The sequence below is a fragment of the Opisthorchis viverrini genome (assembly GCF_000715545.1).
Source record: "Opisthorchis viverrini unplaced genomic scaffold opera_v5_292, whole genome shotgun sequence".
Lineage (NCBI taxonomy): Eukaryota > Metazoa > Platyhelminthes > Trematoda > Opisthorchiida > Opisthorchiidae > Opisthorchis > Opisthorchis viverrini.
The window spans coordinates 220,818-237,727 of NW_008751945.1; the positions used below are offsets into that span (position 1 = coordinate 220,818).

General features: G+C 46.4%; 3 protein-coding genes across 3 annotated transcripts; 2 read left to right on the plus strand and 1 right to left on the minus strand.

The window, feature by feature from the left end:
• Positions 1-420: 420 nt before the first annotated feature.
• T265_09575 (hypothetical protein) lies at positions 421-4,707 on the plus strand (the record flags this gene model as incomplete). The annotated part of the gene is made up of 6 exons (XM_009175685.1): positions 421-525; positions 564-804; positions 1,723-1,867; positions 2,674-2,729; positions 3,767-3,839; positions 4,470-4,707. The coding sequence occupies 6 exons, from the start codon at positions 421-423 to the stop codon at positions 4,585-4,587; spliced, it is 738 nt and encodes a 245-aa protein (XP_009173949.1).
• A 1,446-nt stretch (positions 4,708-6,153) lies between these two features.
• T265_09576 (hypothetical protein) lies at positions 6,154-15,733 on the minus strand (the record flags this gene model as incomplete). The annotated part of the gene is made up of 6 exons (XM_009175686.1): positions 6,154-6,332; positions 8,834-8,904; positions 12,061-12,137; positions 15,520-15,584; positions 15,620-15,668; positions 15,710-15,733. 6 exons carry the CDS (start codon positions 15,710-15,712, stop codon positions 6,271-6,273), a joined length of 327 nt encoding a protein of 108 aa, XP_009173950.1.
• On the plus strand, positions 8,287-11,899 carry T265_09577 (hypothetical protein; the record flags this gene model as incomplete). Its single annotated transcript, XM_009175687.1, has 3 exons — positions 8,287-8,386; positions 9,677-9,993; positions 11,594-11,899. The coding sequence occupies 3 exons, from the start codon at positions 8,287-8,289 to the stop codon at positions 11,897-11,899; spliced, it is 723 nt and encodes a 240-aa protein (XP_009173951.1).
• Positions 15,734-16,910: the final 1,177 nt, after the last annotated feature.

Genomic DNA, 16,910 nt, shown 5'->3' on the forward strand with positions numbered 1-16,910 from the left:
AGATAATTTGGGTCTCCTAACACTGGAGACCTTTATCCATTAGCATTCTAACCCATCTTCACAAGCGGGATGTAAATGTATGGAGATTCTCGGACACTTTCTAAACGTCTCAGAGGATCAATCTCTTGTCATACTGGAAGCATCGGTGTTGAACACTGCTGCCATGCTGTCGATGATGATGATGACTGGAAAACAAACTCCTTTTCGTTTGACCTGACCTGCTACAGGTCGTTTCCACCGAGTTACTCGTACTCCTCCCTGGGTTTGGTGATCTTCCAAGCGTCTCACTGGGTTTCCGAAGAGGTTTCCCGGCACCGGATTTTTTTAAAAGTGCTCGCTAGAATCATCCCAATATTAATTTTTCTAATTCGTGGTTTATTTTTTACTTTCAGTTGACCACCATTTGTGGTTCTATTCATCATGCAGCCAGCTGCTACCTATGTGAATTTGTCGATCACAAGCAATGCCTCGAAAATGCAATGCCAGAAGCGTTACCCTTCCGATTTAACTCTAGGCCAGCTAAAAGTACACCACCCATACGTCCTTGATCACAATGCTTTTAGGAAAAGCTAGTCCTTGTTACCGGATGTGACAATCGATCGATGAAAATCGAAATGTTCACAGAAGATGAGAAGTCCAAAGGCTGGCTGACAGATGACCATCAGACTTTGCACGCCTTAGGCGTCACCGATGGCATGCATCTGCATGTGACCGACCCAACTATCGCAGATGGAACGTTTGATAAACTTGAGGATGAATCAGTAACGTACCAGATATCGATGGAGGAATATGCCAAACGTCCTGGTAGGTTCTGTTTAATTTTCTACAAGTTTTTTGCCGGCCCACCGCAGATGTCTGTGTCTTCCACCCCACTCAACATGAGATGCATCCTTACATCGGTGCGCTTCATAACAAAAAAATGGATTTGGCAGTCATCTTCCTTTCCAGGACAGAGTGCGTAACTACCCAGCACCTTTCTAGGGCAGAGATCTAGCGAATAATCCTATTAATTGTAGAAGCGCTATTTTATTAAGAGACCGCAGTTCTAACAGGGTCTCATAGTCCCTTGGCTGGTAACGTGGATGCGACAGGAGTCGACCATTGGCTGGGGTCTTGTACGCACCCCTCCAATTGGTTATCCTCAGTGAGAGCTCTGCGTAATTTTTCAGGGACCACTAGTGGCACTGATCCACTGTTCGAGAGCATTCACCACTATTCACAATTTTAGAAAAGCTATGGTATGAGGTGTACCGTGGACTGACGTTTAACCAGGAGTTGGTTGACGTGCGAAGGTTAAGGCACGAAACTAATGATCCGAATTTCTGTGGTCCGAACTCAGCCCTGGATTTTTGGGAGTCCCGGTATCACCTCACCCCTTGTGCTCTTTTCGAGTTGTGTGGCCTGCAAGGTTCTCGGGTAAAGTGTGTAGAGGCACCGTTTCTCGAGCCTGACTTTTCGCGTGCCGTGCTTAGACACACCACCGAACGTGACACCCCTACGTTTTCAGTACTGGCTCTCGATGCATTGAGTTTACCGTCCTTAAATGAAACTACTAATCATCACCCAATAGCCGAAGAGCAATTCACGAGTGTGTAAAGTTAACATCTACTGTGCCCATTAAGTGCCATGGCCTGGCAGTTCCTATTCATTGTTGATTCCATTGATGATCACAGGTGTACTCGTCCTTCACCATATTTGTCCATTTGTTTTGCATCAACCAAGATAGCTTTTTGGCGTGGAAGAAAAAGAACAAACTGTGCGAGTTTCGCGAGGTCGACCCCGAGGAAGTGAGGCGAGAGGAAGAAGAACGCCAGAGGAAAGAGATGGAAGAAAAGGAAAAAGCCGAATCACTGCCAGTTGGTTCTCGGTACGTCCCTCGCCCTTTAATTCCGACCCGTTCCCCCGCTTCTCAAATGGGTTCCATGTGTGTCTACGTGTAAATTTACTAATACATTTAAGTAGGGGGACAGAAATGGTGCTAGGTAAACTCACGGTAAACAGGAGCAGTAAGAAAGATAGAAACTGGATTTCTGAGTTATGGTTGGTAGGTAATACCGCAACCCCTAGGACTTTATCGATCTATTTTAGTTTATTAACTATCTTTGTCCATACGACTATTTACTTCTTTTCAGTCATCGGTTTAATGGCCCGAGACTTATCATGACGCATGCAGCATAGTTAGTCATATGAAACTCATCATGATCTGATCTTTAACTGCTGCTAGAATTCACAGGTGGCATCTAGATGTCTTATGTTGCTGTAGGTCACAACAGCCACAAGTATTTTCAATGTTTAGTCACACAGAGATGCATTGGGGATGACGGTTTTGTCACTCCAATGACGCCTAATCAGAGCAGCTATACATCGAAGACGATTGCCTTGATGTAAGAATCCCACTATATGCGTGACTAGATCGCGTCTCTCAGCGTCACTAGTGAGTGCTGTGCCTCTCCCCGGAATGGTAAGTTTTAGTGATCACCGGGTTGAGTATTGATTTTTCATGCGTGAACTTGTGACAAGGAGGGCGTGAAAGGGCAACACAACTCCGCAAGCTGATTTTGCTATTCGGGATACATGTTGGGATTTAGCAGGTTCACTGAAAACTTAGGACATCCTCGATGGGTGCCTTTATTTATTCCTAATCCAGCTTTCGATTTTCTTCATTATTTGTAGCTGCGAAGTTCGCGTACCTTCACAGCCTATCAAGCGCGGCAAAATTGCATTTGTTGGTAAGTTGTAATTCCATCATCCTGGATCCTGCTTTCGCTTTGACCCAGTAACCAATTTTGACAGCTCGCGTGTGCACTTTACTGGGGGGAAGATCCAAATAAACGAACAGTTTTTGAATTTGTACAACTTTTTCTGCTACTTTGTGAGCTAAGGCCCTCTATCGCTGTGTGGTCTTGTCTCTCAAGCCAAGCTAAACACTGCGGGGTAGTCTTAGCGATCCCTGGGCTCTTGGGGGCTTGGTGTCGTTGCGGCAGACTAAATAGTCTTAGGAAGTGGGAATTCTACGATAAGCGAGCCAGTCAGGTTTAGGCTACTATGGTTAGATCATGTGTTGAGTAGCCTTTACTGGGTGAGAACGGTCGAAAGGCGGACAATCTGTGGACAGGCGGCGAAGTATGGCAGCCTCCCTGGACTAGAACGGACATGGCTCAGTCATCCAGTCAATGACGCTCCTGCATTGAAGCTATTGCCTCCAGTGAATAGCTTCCCATATCACACTTCATCAGGCAACTAGAATGACTTTACAGCAATGAACTGATTAGTTCTTTTCCCCCAGGGTCCGGCTACAGCTCCCCCCGTTTCCCAATTCATGGCGGTAGAGGCCGCAGTAGCTGTAAAACAAACGTATTCCCGATAGTATTCATTAACTGCACTGAAGTTGTTGGATGGAACCCAGCCTTTCCAGTGAGCGTTGCTTTGGTGATAAAGATGTCCGTTGGTCTTTTACCCAATCGTTCGGCTGTAGCTCCCTTCCGGTGCCTAACTGCCATGCCACCAGAAGGAGGCATGAGGGCCAAGATACTGTAAGCTCCCCCCCCCCCAAGCCTAGACAGGGGAAGTCAAGAGGCAGAGGTCGGTTTCGAACCACGGAGCTTCCGGTCAGTAAATCCGCGTTCTAAGCACTGAGCCATCTCATCCAATGTCCGAATACTAACACACAATACATTAACTGTAAAGAGTTCGCTGCGCATGTTTCACAGCTAACATCCCAGTTTTCACTCTGTTCAAAGCAAATATCGTCTATCGTGCTTTTCAGGTAAAACCCATTTCAAACCTGGATATTGGGTCGGTGTGCAGTATGACGAGCCTTTGGGGAGGAATGATGGCAGGTGAGCGTATTATCACCATCCATGGTAGCTATGCCTATTGTCACTACTCTATCACTGTGTTCAGCGGTCTTGCCCACAAGGACTGTTTCTCTAAAACGGAGTGCACATTTTTTGGGGTTGCAATACGGAGAAACCGATGACAGTAGGGCAGTTTATTTCTTGGGTTCAGTCCTAAGATTGTTGCAGGGTTTGCTGCACTCCATCACTTTGCTCTGGATCTCAGTGGATTCAGTAGCCAGATTTGCGCCCACAGTACATCCGTTTTACCATGTTTCGAACCTATGGAATGCAATGTCTCAATAAGGAACAAATAGCTATCCACCACTTCGCTGGCAATGGCTGGGCGAAGACTTCATATTCAGAGGGGAACCATTACAGTAGACACTTGTCAGACCGCCCGGAGCTAACTGAAATTTCGCGGGCCGTTCGATGTTTGTTACAAACTGAGGAGCGCGGGAATTGGAGAGTCATTAGATCCGTTGGAATGCGAAACCGTCGACAAGTCAAGATCTCTTGCCCAGACTGGTGCGATAACTTTTTCTGTTCGTTTCGCTTATAACCTCACTCCTTACCATTCATTGTTTGAGGTTTTTATACGCCGACTTATGTTCGTCCCCGTTTGTTTTGCAGCGTCGATGGAAAGAGATACTTTGAATGCCCAGACCGATACGGCGCGTTCGTCAAACCCCAGTGCGTGACCGCAGGTGACTTTCCAGAATTCGGCATTGATGAATTGGACGAAATCTGATCGACGTGATTTCTACCAGGGTCGCTGATCCGCCCCCTTTTACGATCTACTCTACATACCAAGCACGAAACCAATTCCAGCGGTTCATTATTCTGTGATTATTGATAATAAGGAAACAAGAACAATAACACAGATCTTCGTTGATAAGTTGCGTCTCCTGATAGTATATGGTTAGGGTTGTGGTGTTCGCAAACAGCCAACCTTCAGAGCACATTTCGATCGAGCGTGATAACAATAACACAGATCTTCGTTGATAAGTTGGTTGTGGTGTTCGCAAACAGCCACATTTCGATCGAGCGTGATAGTCCGAATAGCACGAGATCCCGCGTCGGCAACCCCGCTGACTCCCAAATACCTAATGTGGTAGGATTCGGAGCTATGAAGTTCATGAGGTCCACATTAAGCACGTCTGTCTTCAACAGTAACCGGTGAAAACGCAACTCTAAAGCTAAAATCATTCAGTCCATCGCACGCACTTCTTTGCCAGCTGCCACATTAGAAACCAATTGATCTGCCTGGTCGCTTTGTCAAATAAGAGCAACAAACTTCGTTGGACACACGTAGCTTCTAGGCGTTGCGAATTTTCTGTTCTGAGCTGAACAAACCACCGTGTAGGATTCCTTATACCGATGGTTACTTTTGCTGAGTGAGTGATAGGCCATCCACGGAGGTCAGGTGAACCAAAATACCATAAAAATGTCCAATGCTAGACACCAGAAACTAAGAAGACTCGAATTGTTGACCGACAGGATAATCACGTCATAGAGGGTGCTACGAATTGTCCAATACCGTCGTAAGATTGACGCCAGATGAAGATAGCTTAAAGTTGAAAAATAAAACGTTCAGCTGTAGCACCATTTCGGTGTCTAGCTGCCATGTTGCCCGAAGCGAGCACGAGGGCTAGGATACTACCAGGTCGCCTGAGCCTAGACAGGAGAAGTCGAGATGCAAAAGTCAGGTTCGAACCACGGACCTTCCGATCGGTGAATCCGCGCACTTGAGCCATCTCACCCCCATACATGCAGTATCTCTACTCCTGGCACTACTGCGCTCGACTCACATTGGGAATCACGCCTACCTCTTGACGAGACATTCATTTTGACCGTATTATACAGACTACCGGTGATCATGATTGAACGAACAGTGTTCATATCTCAGTAGCCGGTCAGCGGAAGCAAAGTCACCGTTCCCATGTCCAGGGAGATTCTCGTTGCCTCGAACTTCGTCCCCGGGAGGAAGTTATAACAAATACCTTACAAGACACACCATCATACGAAAATGGCATCTCTTGGTCAGTGTGTGCGTAAGCGTCTGGTTGTGGACTATCAGGTCGAAAGCGAACCACCCCATAACCAACAGACCGTGTTCAGAAACCACAACGAGCACTTGTAAGCAATGAGTGACACCTCCATAGAAAAACGGAGTAGGCGTATAGCCTATGGTACAGGGCATCAAATCCCACGGCCACACTGTGGATTACTCATGGACAATAGGCTCATAAAATGACCTCGATAAGACGTCAGAAATACCCAATAGCCGAAGCCAACCGAGAGACAAGAAAGTTGTAGCGGATTTGTTTGCATAGTGCTTTGTACAAAATAGGCAGGTGTCTGTCAATAACTGAATCATTCTATCTACAGGTTAGGGTGACGGCGGAGACCACATGGGTGTTGTGCAGAAGATTCAGGACTTGTCCAGGAATTCTTTAGCCTCATTGATTTTCGCGGCCAGGTAAGGGGACCCACCTGAATAAACAATGAACATAAAAAATTGGGATTAGGTGGGATAATTAATGCCTTCGTGCCTACCATCAGATGCATACCTATGTGTGGACCGAACGAATACGCCTTTCCGGAATTTTCTTGTCGTATTTCTGCGTAAATTGCTCGGTGAATCCGACAGAAAATCCGATGTGAAGGCGACGATATTTTTCTACCTCAAGAAGTGGATTTGAGAAATGAAGGCGAAAAGTCTAAGAGCTACTAACAAGTTGCCCATCGACGAAATTGCGATAATGTCACTTCAGATAGTAGGTGACTCAAACTGCCATCCGACCTATGGGAGCCTCGGGCACTTCGTTGCTCTTTCCATGTGATTTGGTTGTTGGCATTGGGCAGAAAACAGCGCGAAGAAAGCTTTTCAATCGTATTTCGATGCTATGCTATACTTTCTCCCGTAACTTCACACGTGTGATACAGGAATCGCAAATCGTATAGTGGTTCTAGCCACCAAAGTGTCGATAGAGGAGCTGGACTGCGTACCAGGTGGTCAGTACATAATTTCTATACAAATAAATCCATTAGAGGGGACCGATCGGGTGGCACGTCGTTGAGTTCGCAGCTGGGGTATTTTGTCACTGCCTGAGCCTTGATGTATTTGTATAAGGTTAGTATCTGGGGGGGGGGCGAGTACAACGGTGAATGGTTGCCACCGGTATCGCGGTCAGTGACTCCAGCCCTCTCTCAAAATCATCCTAATCACTGATGAATGAGTAGCTTTCCATATGACGGTTGTTTAGGGACAGCGACGTATGATCCATTTGTTCAGCTCACTCGAAACTACAATTTCGGAGACAAGTATCAGCGCACGGGATTGGTAAGTCAACATTCGGGCGGATTGGTCTTAGTGAAAACGATCTGATACCATGAACGACATTTGATGTTAAAGGTGAGAACGTACATGACAAACAGACAAGGATGGTTTCAAATGGAGAACCGATGGAAACGACCTGTAAGACCAACGGAACATTCCGCGTAGACTTCGGGTCAGGCACCGACGCTAAGTTATCAGTGATATATTTTCGCTGTACGCCAAAGCGACTCATCATACCCACACAGTCAAATGAAACTGGTGAATTATGAAACCGCGCAAGAGATAGCGCGACAAGTCTGTTGGAACGAATTCTTTTCCTCTTTAGGGTACATGCACCGGGTTAAAGATTTTGGACATTTGCTGTGATAGAACGAGGAGGGCATCAAATGGGCATTGTAGCTGTCTAAAAAACACCAGCCTACGATCAGCTGTTCGTGACGGTAAACACTTTTCAGTGGATGCAAACCGAAGGAATCACAAGGGCTGAGATACTATCAGGCGGCAGCAATCGAGAGTGTCCAGCACCAGAAACTGCGTTGGTTGGGACATGTGTTACGTATGCCGAACAGTGTGCTGTTTTCCATGCCCAACTCAGAGTGGCGTAAACAGAGAGGTGGCCAACCCTTGACTTGGCAGAGGAGTATGAAGGAGATCACAAAACGCTTGGGTGCTGTCGGTGCTACTCGCCTTCCAGGATGGGGACCGCGTGATCCTCACTGTGCCTGGTTAGAGACACTACAAGATATGGCTGCCAACCGATGTCAGTGGCGTTCTTGTCGTCAGTTTTTATCCAGATCGCCTGAGTGAATGTATGGAGGTGTAGGCACCTCGGAATGATTGTGTTAAGCTAACACTAAGTCCCTCCCCCGTCCACCTTTACTCTTTTCTTTACAATAAGGCTTTTAAATAAGTCATGGTTGTACCGCAGTGAAGCATCGGTGTTGAACACTGATGTCATGCTGTCGATGATGATGACGATGATGAATGGAGAAGCCAGGGTTGCGTTTGAACCAAGGACCTTCCAGTCAATAGCTTGACGCCTTAATTGCTGAGAACCCGATTTGTCATAATCGGACACAATTAGCGAGGAATGGCATAGGGGTTCATATGGCTTCTCTGCACTTAGAAGATGGTAGTGAGCAGCTGAGCACAGCAGACTTGACAAGAAGGCTGTCATGTTCACAAGCCCTGGAATTTCAGCACGCAGGTTAGCGCTACATTTGAACCCGACCAACAGGGGGTGTTGGTGAGTCATGCGCCTTGTTTTTGTCCGAGCATAACAGTCAATAAACGATGATCCATTGAGAGTGAGGTGATTAACTATCAAATGCAGACATCTTTTCTAAAAAATTAATCTACAGTGCAAAAAGTAGCGATGTTTTTTTCAGGTATATATATACTTCACACACTTGTGCATATCACTTATGAATGCAGGTGTAAGGCGAAGTGCAATCGGTACTGCGGCTACTCACGCAGAAGCCACCACTTGTGCTCTGCTTGCATAACCACTCTCTTTTCTACTAGGCACAGTGTTATACGTATCCTTAGTGCTGTAGTGGGCTACAACACAGTGTCTACCGAGCACCCAAGATGGGGAACAGCAAAATGAGCATGTTGGTTGCCATGAGCTACAGAATGGAATGTGACTACTCACCACGATCAGGATGGTTGAGCAGCATGATTCGTTTGTGGGCTTCTCGGATTTTCGTTTTTGACGACTGTTGGCTGGAGGGGAAAGAGAATTAGTAGGCAGCGGCAGAAACCCGTGAGACAACTAACGAAGATAATCTTTGTGGAAATCGGCACACCAGTGATATGAAACAGGACTCCAAAAGTGCATACCACACTACTGATCTCCCTCTATCCAAGCTAGCAGAAGGATAACTGTATTTTATCTATGTATTTGAGACGTCATGTTATTTGGGAGTTAACCGAGCTCCAAACTACAGAGGAGAGTTTAGTAACCTCTAACTGCTTGGGAAGTTATATAAAATGTGATCCGGAGTGATAGTTCCACACGGTTTGGTCGATTCTCTTTAGAGCCGGGACTTGATACAGCTACGAAGAACTTTCATCGGCTACTTATGAGTAGTCTATTTGTGACCAGAAATGCACACCTCGTCACTCCCATGTTTGTTAGTTGATCAGCGAATGCACAGATGTACCAAAGTAGTACACATGGACGTTATCCATTTCGCTGCGGTCCATCAGCCTTGGCCATGGTGCTTTCCCCATATCGTCACCCCATTGAATGTAAAAATCTGCCCGTGGTGGTGCTACTGGCAAAGACGCGTGAACGTTGAGGCGCCGCTGTCACTCCTGTGGAGTATGTACAACCACCATAGATCCTACAGGTCTTCTGTGCAAATAAAAACGATGATAATCCAACATATCCATCAGCGTTTGGAGTACGACTACCCGGTGAGCTCCGACGGGATCGGACGAATCACTCGGTCTTGAAAGGATTACTGCTAGCTCGGATAGCTTAGTGGTTAAGGCGCGAACTCACTGAGTGAAAGGTCTGTGGTTCGAACCCAACCTCAACATCCCAACTTCTCCTGTCTAAGCCTGGGCGACGACGCAGTATCTCGGCCCTTGTACTTCATTCGGACGGCATGGCCGATAGGCACCGAAAAGGTGTTGCAGCTGGACGACTCTTATCATTATCAGTATATTCCACGTCCGACCCTCAAGAAGTTGCCTACGGTTAAGTGTTCCTTGAAGTACCCAACTCTGTACGACGCCAAACTAGAGCCTGGCAAAATGCGAATGAGACATTTGATAAGATGGACGGCCGATCGAGCTTGTCTTCTCGTGCGCTGCAGCGTACAGCTACCAATCAATATTACTACCGTTCCTCAGTGACCACTCTGTAATGTAGCTATAGGCTCGTGGAATGTCCCTTCTGCCTTATCATTTTATCCCTATTTTCATAAACCAGTTGTGGCAGCGGCCATTGCTACGTCTTGAAAACCAACCTCTGATTTTTGACAAGTGAGGACACTAGTAAGATGGAGGCCATGCTCATGTTGGAACCGTTGCTAGGAGAACTGCGTGTTATCGATAAAATGTCTACTGGCAGCCCGCCCCGGTTGCCGACATTGGTTGTCACTAGGCGAACCAGCTAACAAGCCAAATATGCATTGTACGACCGCGCCAATGAGTATATGACTCACGCAGTGGAAAGGCGCACTCCACTGGGCAAGTTCAGTGCCATGTGGGATAACCTAGTATTTACAATAAACCGGTTGCCAAGAGAAGGCACTCGGGATCGGACGTTCCACTTTTGATGGAAACCTTTGACGAAATGGCTGCATCAGCGTCTCTCTCTGTAGTGTGGACGCCATACCTCGAAAGACACACGCGATGAACACCGTCGAATGCACTCCGAGAGGGAGTTTTTACCAATACACTGCAGTCGGAAAGCAGGCTGAAGACAACGGAATAAGGGGTCGAGAATTTGGACACCAGCCAAACCACAAGGGATGAGGGCTGGGATACTCAGTTTGCCCAAGCCTATACAGGATCAGTCGAGATGGGGAGGTTGGGTTCGAACCACGGACCTTCCATTTCGTAAGCTGGCGACTTAACCACTGAGCTATCTAGGGCTCTTAAAAAAAGCAATAAAAACCGTCTAGGTATGAACGTTTGGAGTAGTATGGCCGGTTTCTTGCATGCTCCATTTACACGGGAACAGCAAAGCCGCATACATGTGCGGTTGAATAACGATTCAACCGAAGACCATGCATCTAGTTTGGAGTCCTCAGGAGCTATACCTTAGCCGAAGAGACTGAATGTACAAAAGAAGGCTCTTATCCTTCCCCCGAGTGGACCGTCAACAGAACTACTGATCAACGTGCGCTCCACAGAGACAATAACAGAATAGACAGGTGAGATCCTACCCCACAAATGTAGGGCGATGATGGTTGGTATGGTCACTGGATATGAATCCACTTAACTTCATCCGAAATTACGTGTCGAGACAAAGCTACGAATCCGCGCTTTTAAGCATTTAGGCGTTGGACCAATTAGGTCTAAAGAATGGGGCTATCATTTGGAGTTAAATGTCGAATACTTCACGTAATTTTTTCAATAAACTTTATGCTGCTGCAACAGACTGTCTGAGTTGTTTCGTCAAACAGGCCTCTCTTAGCCCACACGAAGTGTAATTCTGCTGAGCGTTCATATATTGACTGGGCTATAAAATCACCGACTGTCTACCAAATCCTTCTGAAACAATGACTTCCCAATCGATTTCAACTTTTTTTCAATTGATTGAAAACTACGGTATCCTTTCAAGGCACAGCCACCTCCCAGCAAAAAAAAGCAAGAGAGCCCACATAGGTGAGATGGCCCAAGTGTTAGAGCGCGGAATTTACTGACCGAAAGAAAAAAAGCAAGAGAGCCCACATAGGTGAGATGGCCCAAGTGGTTAGAGCGCGAATTTACTGACCGAAAGGTCCGTGGTTCGAATCCAACCTCTGCTTTTCGACTTCCCCTGTCTAGGCTTGGGCAGCCTGGCAGTATCCCAGCCCTCGTGCAACTTTCGGGTGACATGGCAGTTAGGCACCGAAAGGGTGCTGCAGCTGGACGGATCTCAAAAAAGTTGATAGGTTTAAATGCCGTCTTTGAAAGCATAGAATACGATCAACCGGGGAGCCATAAATCTGAGGGCATGCGTGAAAAAGCTGTATTGAAGTTGTACTGCTTGCGTGATTAGAATGTCACCAGAGTCAAAGGTATTAAATCCAGATCAATCAGGGTCAACTTAGGATGGAGAAAGTGATATGACGGCACATCAAGGCTTCCAAGATGCTGAAACACTTTTCCCGGATGAGGAGGGAACAACAGGTCAGCAGACATGTGTACTGAACAACTTACCTGACACCCAATATCAGCGCAGCTTCTCGTCGAGTCATCTTAGGTTCGAATCCTCCACGGTAGTATTTCGAAGTGGTCTAATGATGAACGGCGAGAAGAATGAGTAAGTTAAAAAAAAGTAGTCCGTGAGTAGCATTCATACTTGGCGAATGAAGAGACGACCCAGTCGATTTGCGGGCAGGCAGATATGGGGAAGTACACAAACGTTGCTATGGAAGCGTGGGCATCCCGATCCGCGTGCCCATTTAACCCTTCTGAGCAGTACTGAAGTGCTAACAGCGTATAAAGTTAACGCTAGAACTCTGTTGAAAAAAGTATGCAGGTCAGGAGCTGTCGGGCCAACATTACCAAAGTGAGCGTAGCTGCTGAACGCAGCAAGACATCCAGACCAAATAACCTGATTCCGAAAGATGAAGGGCTCCAACCTATTACGTGGAAACTTCTGCCAAAAAGTCACGTTACTTAGAAAAAACATCGGCCCAAAAAGTTACCTAAACATGAAATGGGGTTCTACTATGCGTGCCATTTGAAAAATAGATATAAAACAATATTATAAAGCATGTTAGTGCTATCATCCCTCTGTGTGCGTCATCAGAACCAATCTTCAAACAGGGAAAGANGAAACGAAAACATCCCCTGTTCAAATTATTCTATTCAACGGATCATGGCTCCGGGAATCGTCTAAAGGTTTTAGTGTGAAACGAACATAAGCGACTTGAGTAAATTGTTGATAGTATGAGCGGAATTGAAAAAATTTGTTTGAGACTTCGTTCTGCCAGTGAAGCCAGTCCATGATGAGGAGCTGGGAAACACTGTACAGTTGTTGCGTCCGTACTGGGAATCATCAACAAAGCGCATCTCACGAAACTCCATGGAGTCTCGACCTCCGGCTAGTATTTCGAACACTTAATGGCTCGGGCACGAGCACCTGAGTGGCATTGTGATCAACTTTGATTAACACTGCCGATCGGTTTGAACTACAAGCCGGAGTTTCGTGGGGTGCACACTGTTGGCAATTCCAAATAAGAATGAAACAGCCGTACAGGGATTCTCGGCTCTTCAGAATCGATTAGCTTCATTTACAGAACGAAATCTTCATCACCTTAAATAGTTCCGGAACCAAGAACTATAGGTAATAGGGTTAATTGCATTTGAAGCCGCATGGTTTCTAGCTTGACCAGCAATACGCAATACTCCTCAAGGTCGGGTTTTTGGTGGTACCTAGTACCCTATAAACCAACCAATCTTGGAGAGTCGGCGTTGTGACAACAGCTCCCACTATATTCAGCACCGCATGAGTTGCGGTTATGGCTGTGACTGCAACACCCACCCACGGATGCACCAATCTAGGTTATCGTGTTTTACCAGCTATCAAAAGAAACAGAGGTTAAGACTGTGGGATGTTGCCCAAGCTTCTGAATCCTGCAGGCGGTTATTACGCTATCCGGACTGTAATCAGTGTCACTTAAACAAGTTTCAGTGGGTCCGTTGAGATTAGTCCACTTCATTAACGGACCCGTGAGAATACGTGAACGCACCGTTTTGATACACGTATGGCGATCAAGTGGTGTTCAGTTCTTCCGAGGCACGCACAGCGTGGCGTTTGAGGTACGCTCAGTAATGATTATTTCTACTAGGATAAAGACAACTCTACAGACTGATGCCACTTCTACACAATTCAGAACAGCCTCTGATGAGCATCGTTTATGCTGTGCAAGATCTTCCACATGACATAAGTGATCATTCGGTTCCAATTCACGTGATGACCGGTTTGGAAACACCGAACATACTGAAGCGAACGATGGCAAAACAGGACACCAGGAACATGCGTTTACTGTAAATCCTGGTTTTATGGACATAAACATTATGATAGAATCAGAGATTAAACTTACAGTGTGACGTTTGTGAGGTAATTTAGCCTGTTGAACCTAGTTTTATGCAACAAGTGAGCACCGTGTGATTTGTTACGTGTTAGGGCTCCAATTGAAACACTGCGGCACTGAGAATTCTCACGTCTTGGATAGAGTAACTCCAGGCTTGAGAATAGTAAACTGTTGACCAATGACAAGCATTGTCCTCATGGCTCCTCTGTGTTTTGGCATTCTATCAAAATGGACGTTTGTTTCTATTACGAGCGTGGCACCGTAGTTACGGAAGCCATAATTTTAGCGCGGTCCCCAGAGATTTCATTAGCACTCAAGTAGTTGCGTGTTATCAAGGACTATTAACAGCCACGACGTATCCAAACATCAAGGGAGTCAGTGTCATGCACCGCACATGCATTTCAAAGTTAGGGGACTGTCCGTACTCAGGATCTTATGATATAGTTCAGCTGTAGCACCCTTTTGGTGCCCAACTGACATGCTATCAGAAGGAAGCACGGAGGTTGGGATACTGCCAGTTTGCCCAAGCCTAGATAGGGGAATTTGAAAGGCAGGGTCGGATTCGAACCGCGGACCTTCCGGGCAGTAAATTCGCGTTCTAACCACTTGAGCCATCTCGCCTCTCTTGTGATATAACAGCCCAGCGAAGTCATGAATGCGGAAACATACAACGGATTGTTATAATTTCAGTACGTGTGGGCTTCAAAGTGGCTCTAGCAGCTTCGTAAGAATGGGTCAGAAGCTTGGAAGAATCGTGTAAAATCCCGACTGTCGGCCACTTTTAATGTGGGGTGCAAAAATTGTTTGGGATTAGCAGCTATTGTAGAGCAGCTTGGCATTTTTATTCAAACTCCCCCTTGGACTTGGTGTCCATCGACGACAAACATGCTTTTCTTCAGAAAGTCAAAAAGGCTTGCCTCTAAGCAAAGCCAGGACGTCCGATCCGATACATTACTCATTACCTCTGGATTTTCTGTTTTGGTAACAGTCGACAGGGTTATGGTAGTGGAGTGGTCACGTGAGACGTCATTTATCCATTTTCCATCTGGGTTACGATTCGAATGAACAGGTACATGCACAATCAGTGGTGCACAACTTATCAGGTCAGCTTATTCCGGACACCACACATCTGCAATGGGCATCAACCATGAAACTGAATATGTTATAGATCATAAGGAATGACCAGGTGGGTTATCAGGACTGAATTGGTTCTTTACGTTCCGTTACCTGCCGCTAGCAGCAGCCGTTTCTTGAGAGAGAAAGAGAGCCTTTCACCCACAACTTCCGAACCGAATTGGCATCTCACTGATGGGTGAATGCGACTGCTGAACTGTTTTTCTACGTGTTTTTACACAATAGGGTGGTATCTGGCACAGATGCATACAAGGGTTACCTTACTAACAAACCCAATCTTGTGAGCTGTGTGCGAAATGGTGGAAGGGCGAGAGCCTAAAAAGTATGCTAAAGGATATCACAAAAAGGATGATGATCAAGGGTAGACCTTCAGCAAGCTAATTGTTAGGTGAAGGCCGGATAAGAGAGACGTAGGAAAGATAACAAAACGGAAGCAACTTACGAATCCTGACAGCTTTAGCAAGTTCGGCACCTGGGAAGCTTTAATCTGACGGGTGACATAACGTCCTGAAGAAAAGGATCACTCGACATGGATGGCTTACCAACCAATCCTACTGTTAAAATACCTAGGCCCACCAATACGGGAGTTGACTGTGGGGATAGTAAGTGCGTTATTAAAGGTAGAGACTCACCATCTGGAGTTGACAGAATTCCAAACAAAGGCTTCGTGAAAGACAACCTAAAACATGAGGACAGGTTGGACATAAATGTGCCGATTACTCGCACGCATGATCACCATTGACAACAGCAACAGTACAAGAAAAGTGGTCATTAAATGCCGTACTCAAGTCCCACCCATATATATATATATGATAGGGTCTGAACACGGTATGGAAAACGCATATCCAGGTAGGCGCGAGAAGCTATGCAACGCGCCGCAGGTGCTGCCAAATAGCGAGTCATTCAAAAAAGGCTGAGACTTCCCAATACAGCTTAGACTATGCGAATGTGCGCAACGCAGCTTGAATCCTTATAAGTTACGGACGGACCATCGAGGTCCTGGTGTCATCCGTTCCGTCAGTGTAATACCGAACCTCCCGCAGTGGAGCTGACATGCCACCCGACGGAAGCAAGGCGGCTGGGATACCGCCAGGTTGCCTCCAGTATAGCACCATGCAAAAGTTACCGGGTGTCGCCCGTTGGTACTCCTGCAGCGGGGCTAAGCCAGTGTCACTAACTGCTGAGGAGTTGTCTCAAGGTTCCCATTCCAGGAGACGGCAGTTGTCGACCCGAATGAGTTGTCTGTTTAGTGTTTTCACACTTCGTTGCCAGGCCAATTAATTCAATTCAGTTTATCAGCTATAAACCGTGTACCATAGACACATTAGTTCCAGCTGCTACAGTTTTGATCACTGGAAAACGGTAATTTGGACCGTAGAACCAAGCACTGGAGGCGAAGGCACGTTCACTTTGTTTGGAAATTGGGCAGCTACGCACTGAAGGCGATAGCTTCGATACATGAGCGCCACTGACTGCGCGATTAGACCATTTCTGCCAATGTCATTAGCCACTGGTGATCTGAGTCCCTGGGTCCCCATCCAGGGAGGCGGCAGTTGCCTAAACGAATGAGTTTACTGGTTAGTGTTTTCATACTTTGTTGCCGTGTCATATACTGTATAACCCTCGGTCGCTTCCACTCAGCACAGGGCTGAGCGAAAAGAGCTCTGCAACGCTACCGTCTTCTTACATGCAGAGTACATATCCTAACCAGCGTAGCCTATGAAACGTGAGTAATTCATCTATCGCGGGAGAGTTCCTTCCCCAGCATTACTACTCTGATGTTCCCACCAGACCTGACCAATGCTTCGGAGACATCGACGATCAAACACTGGC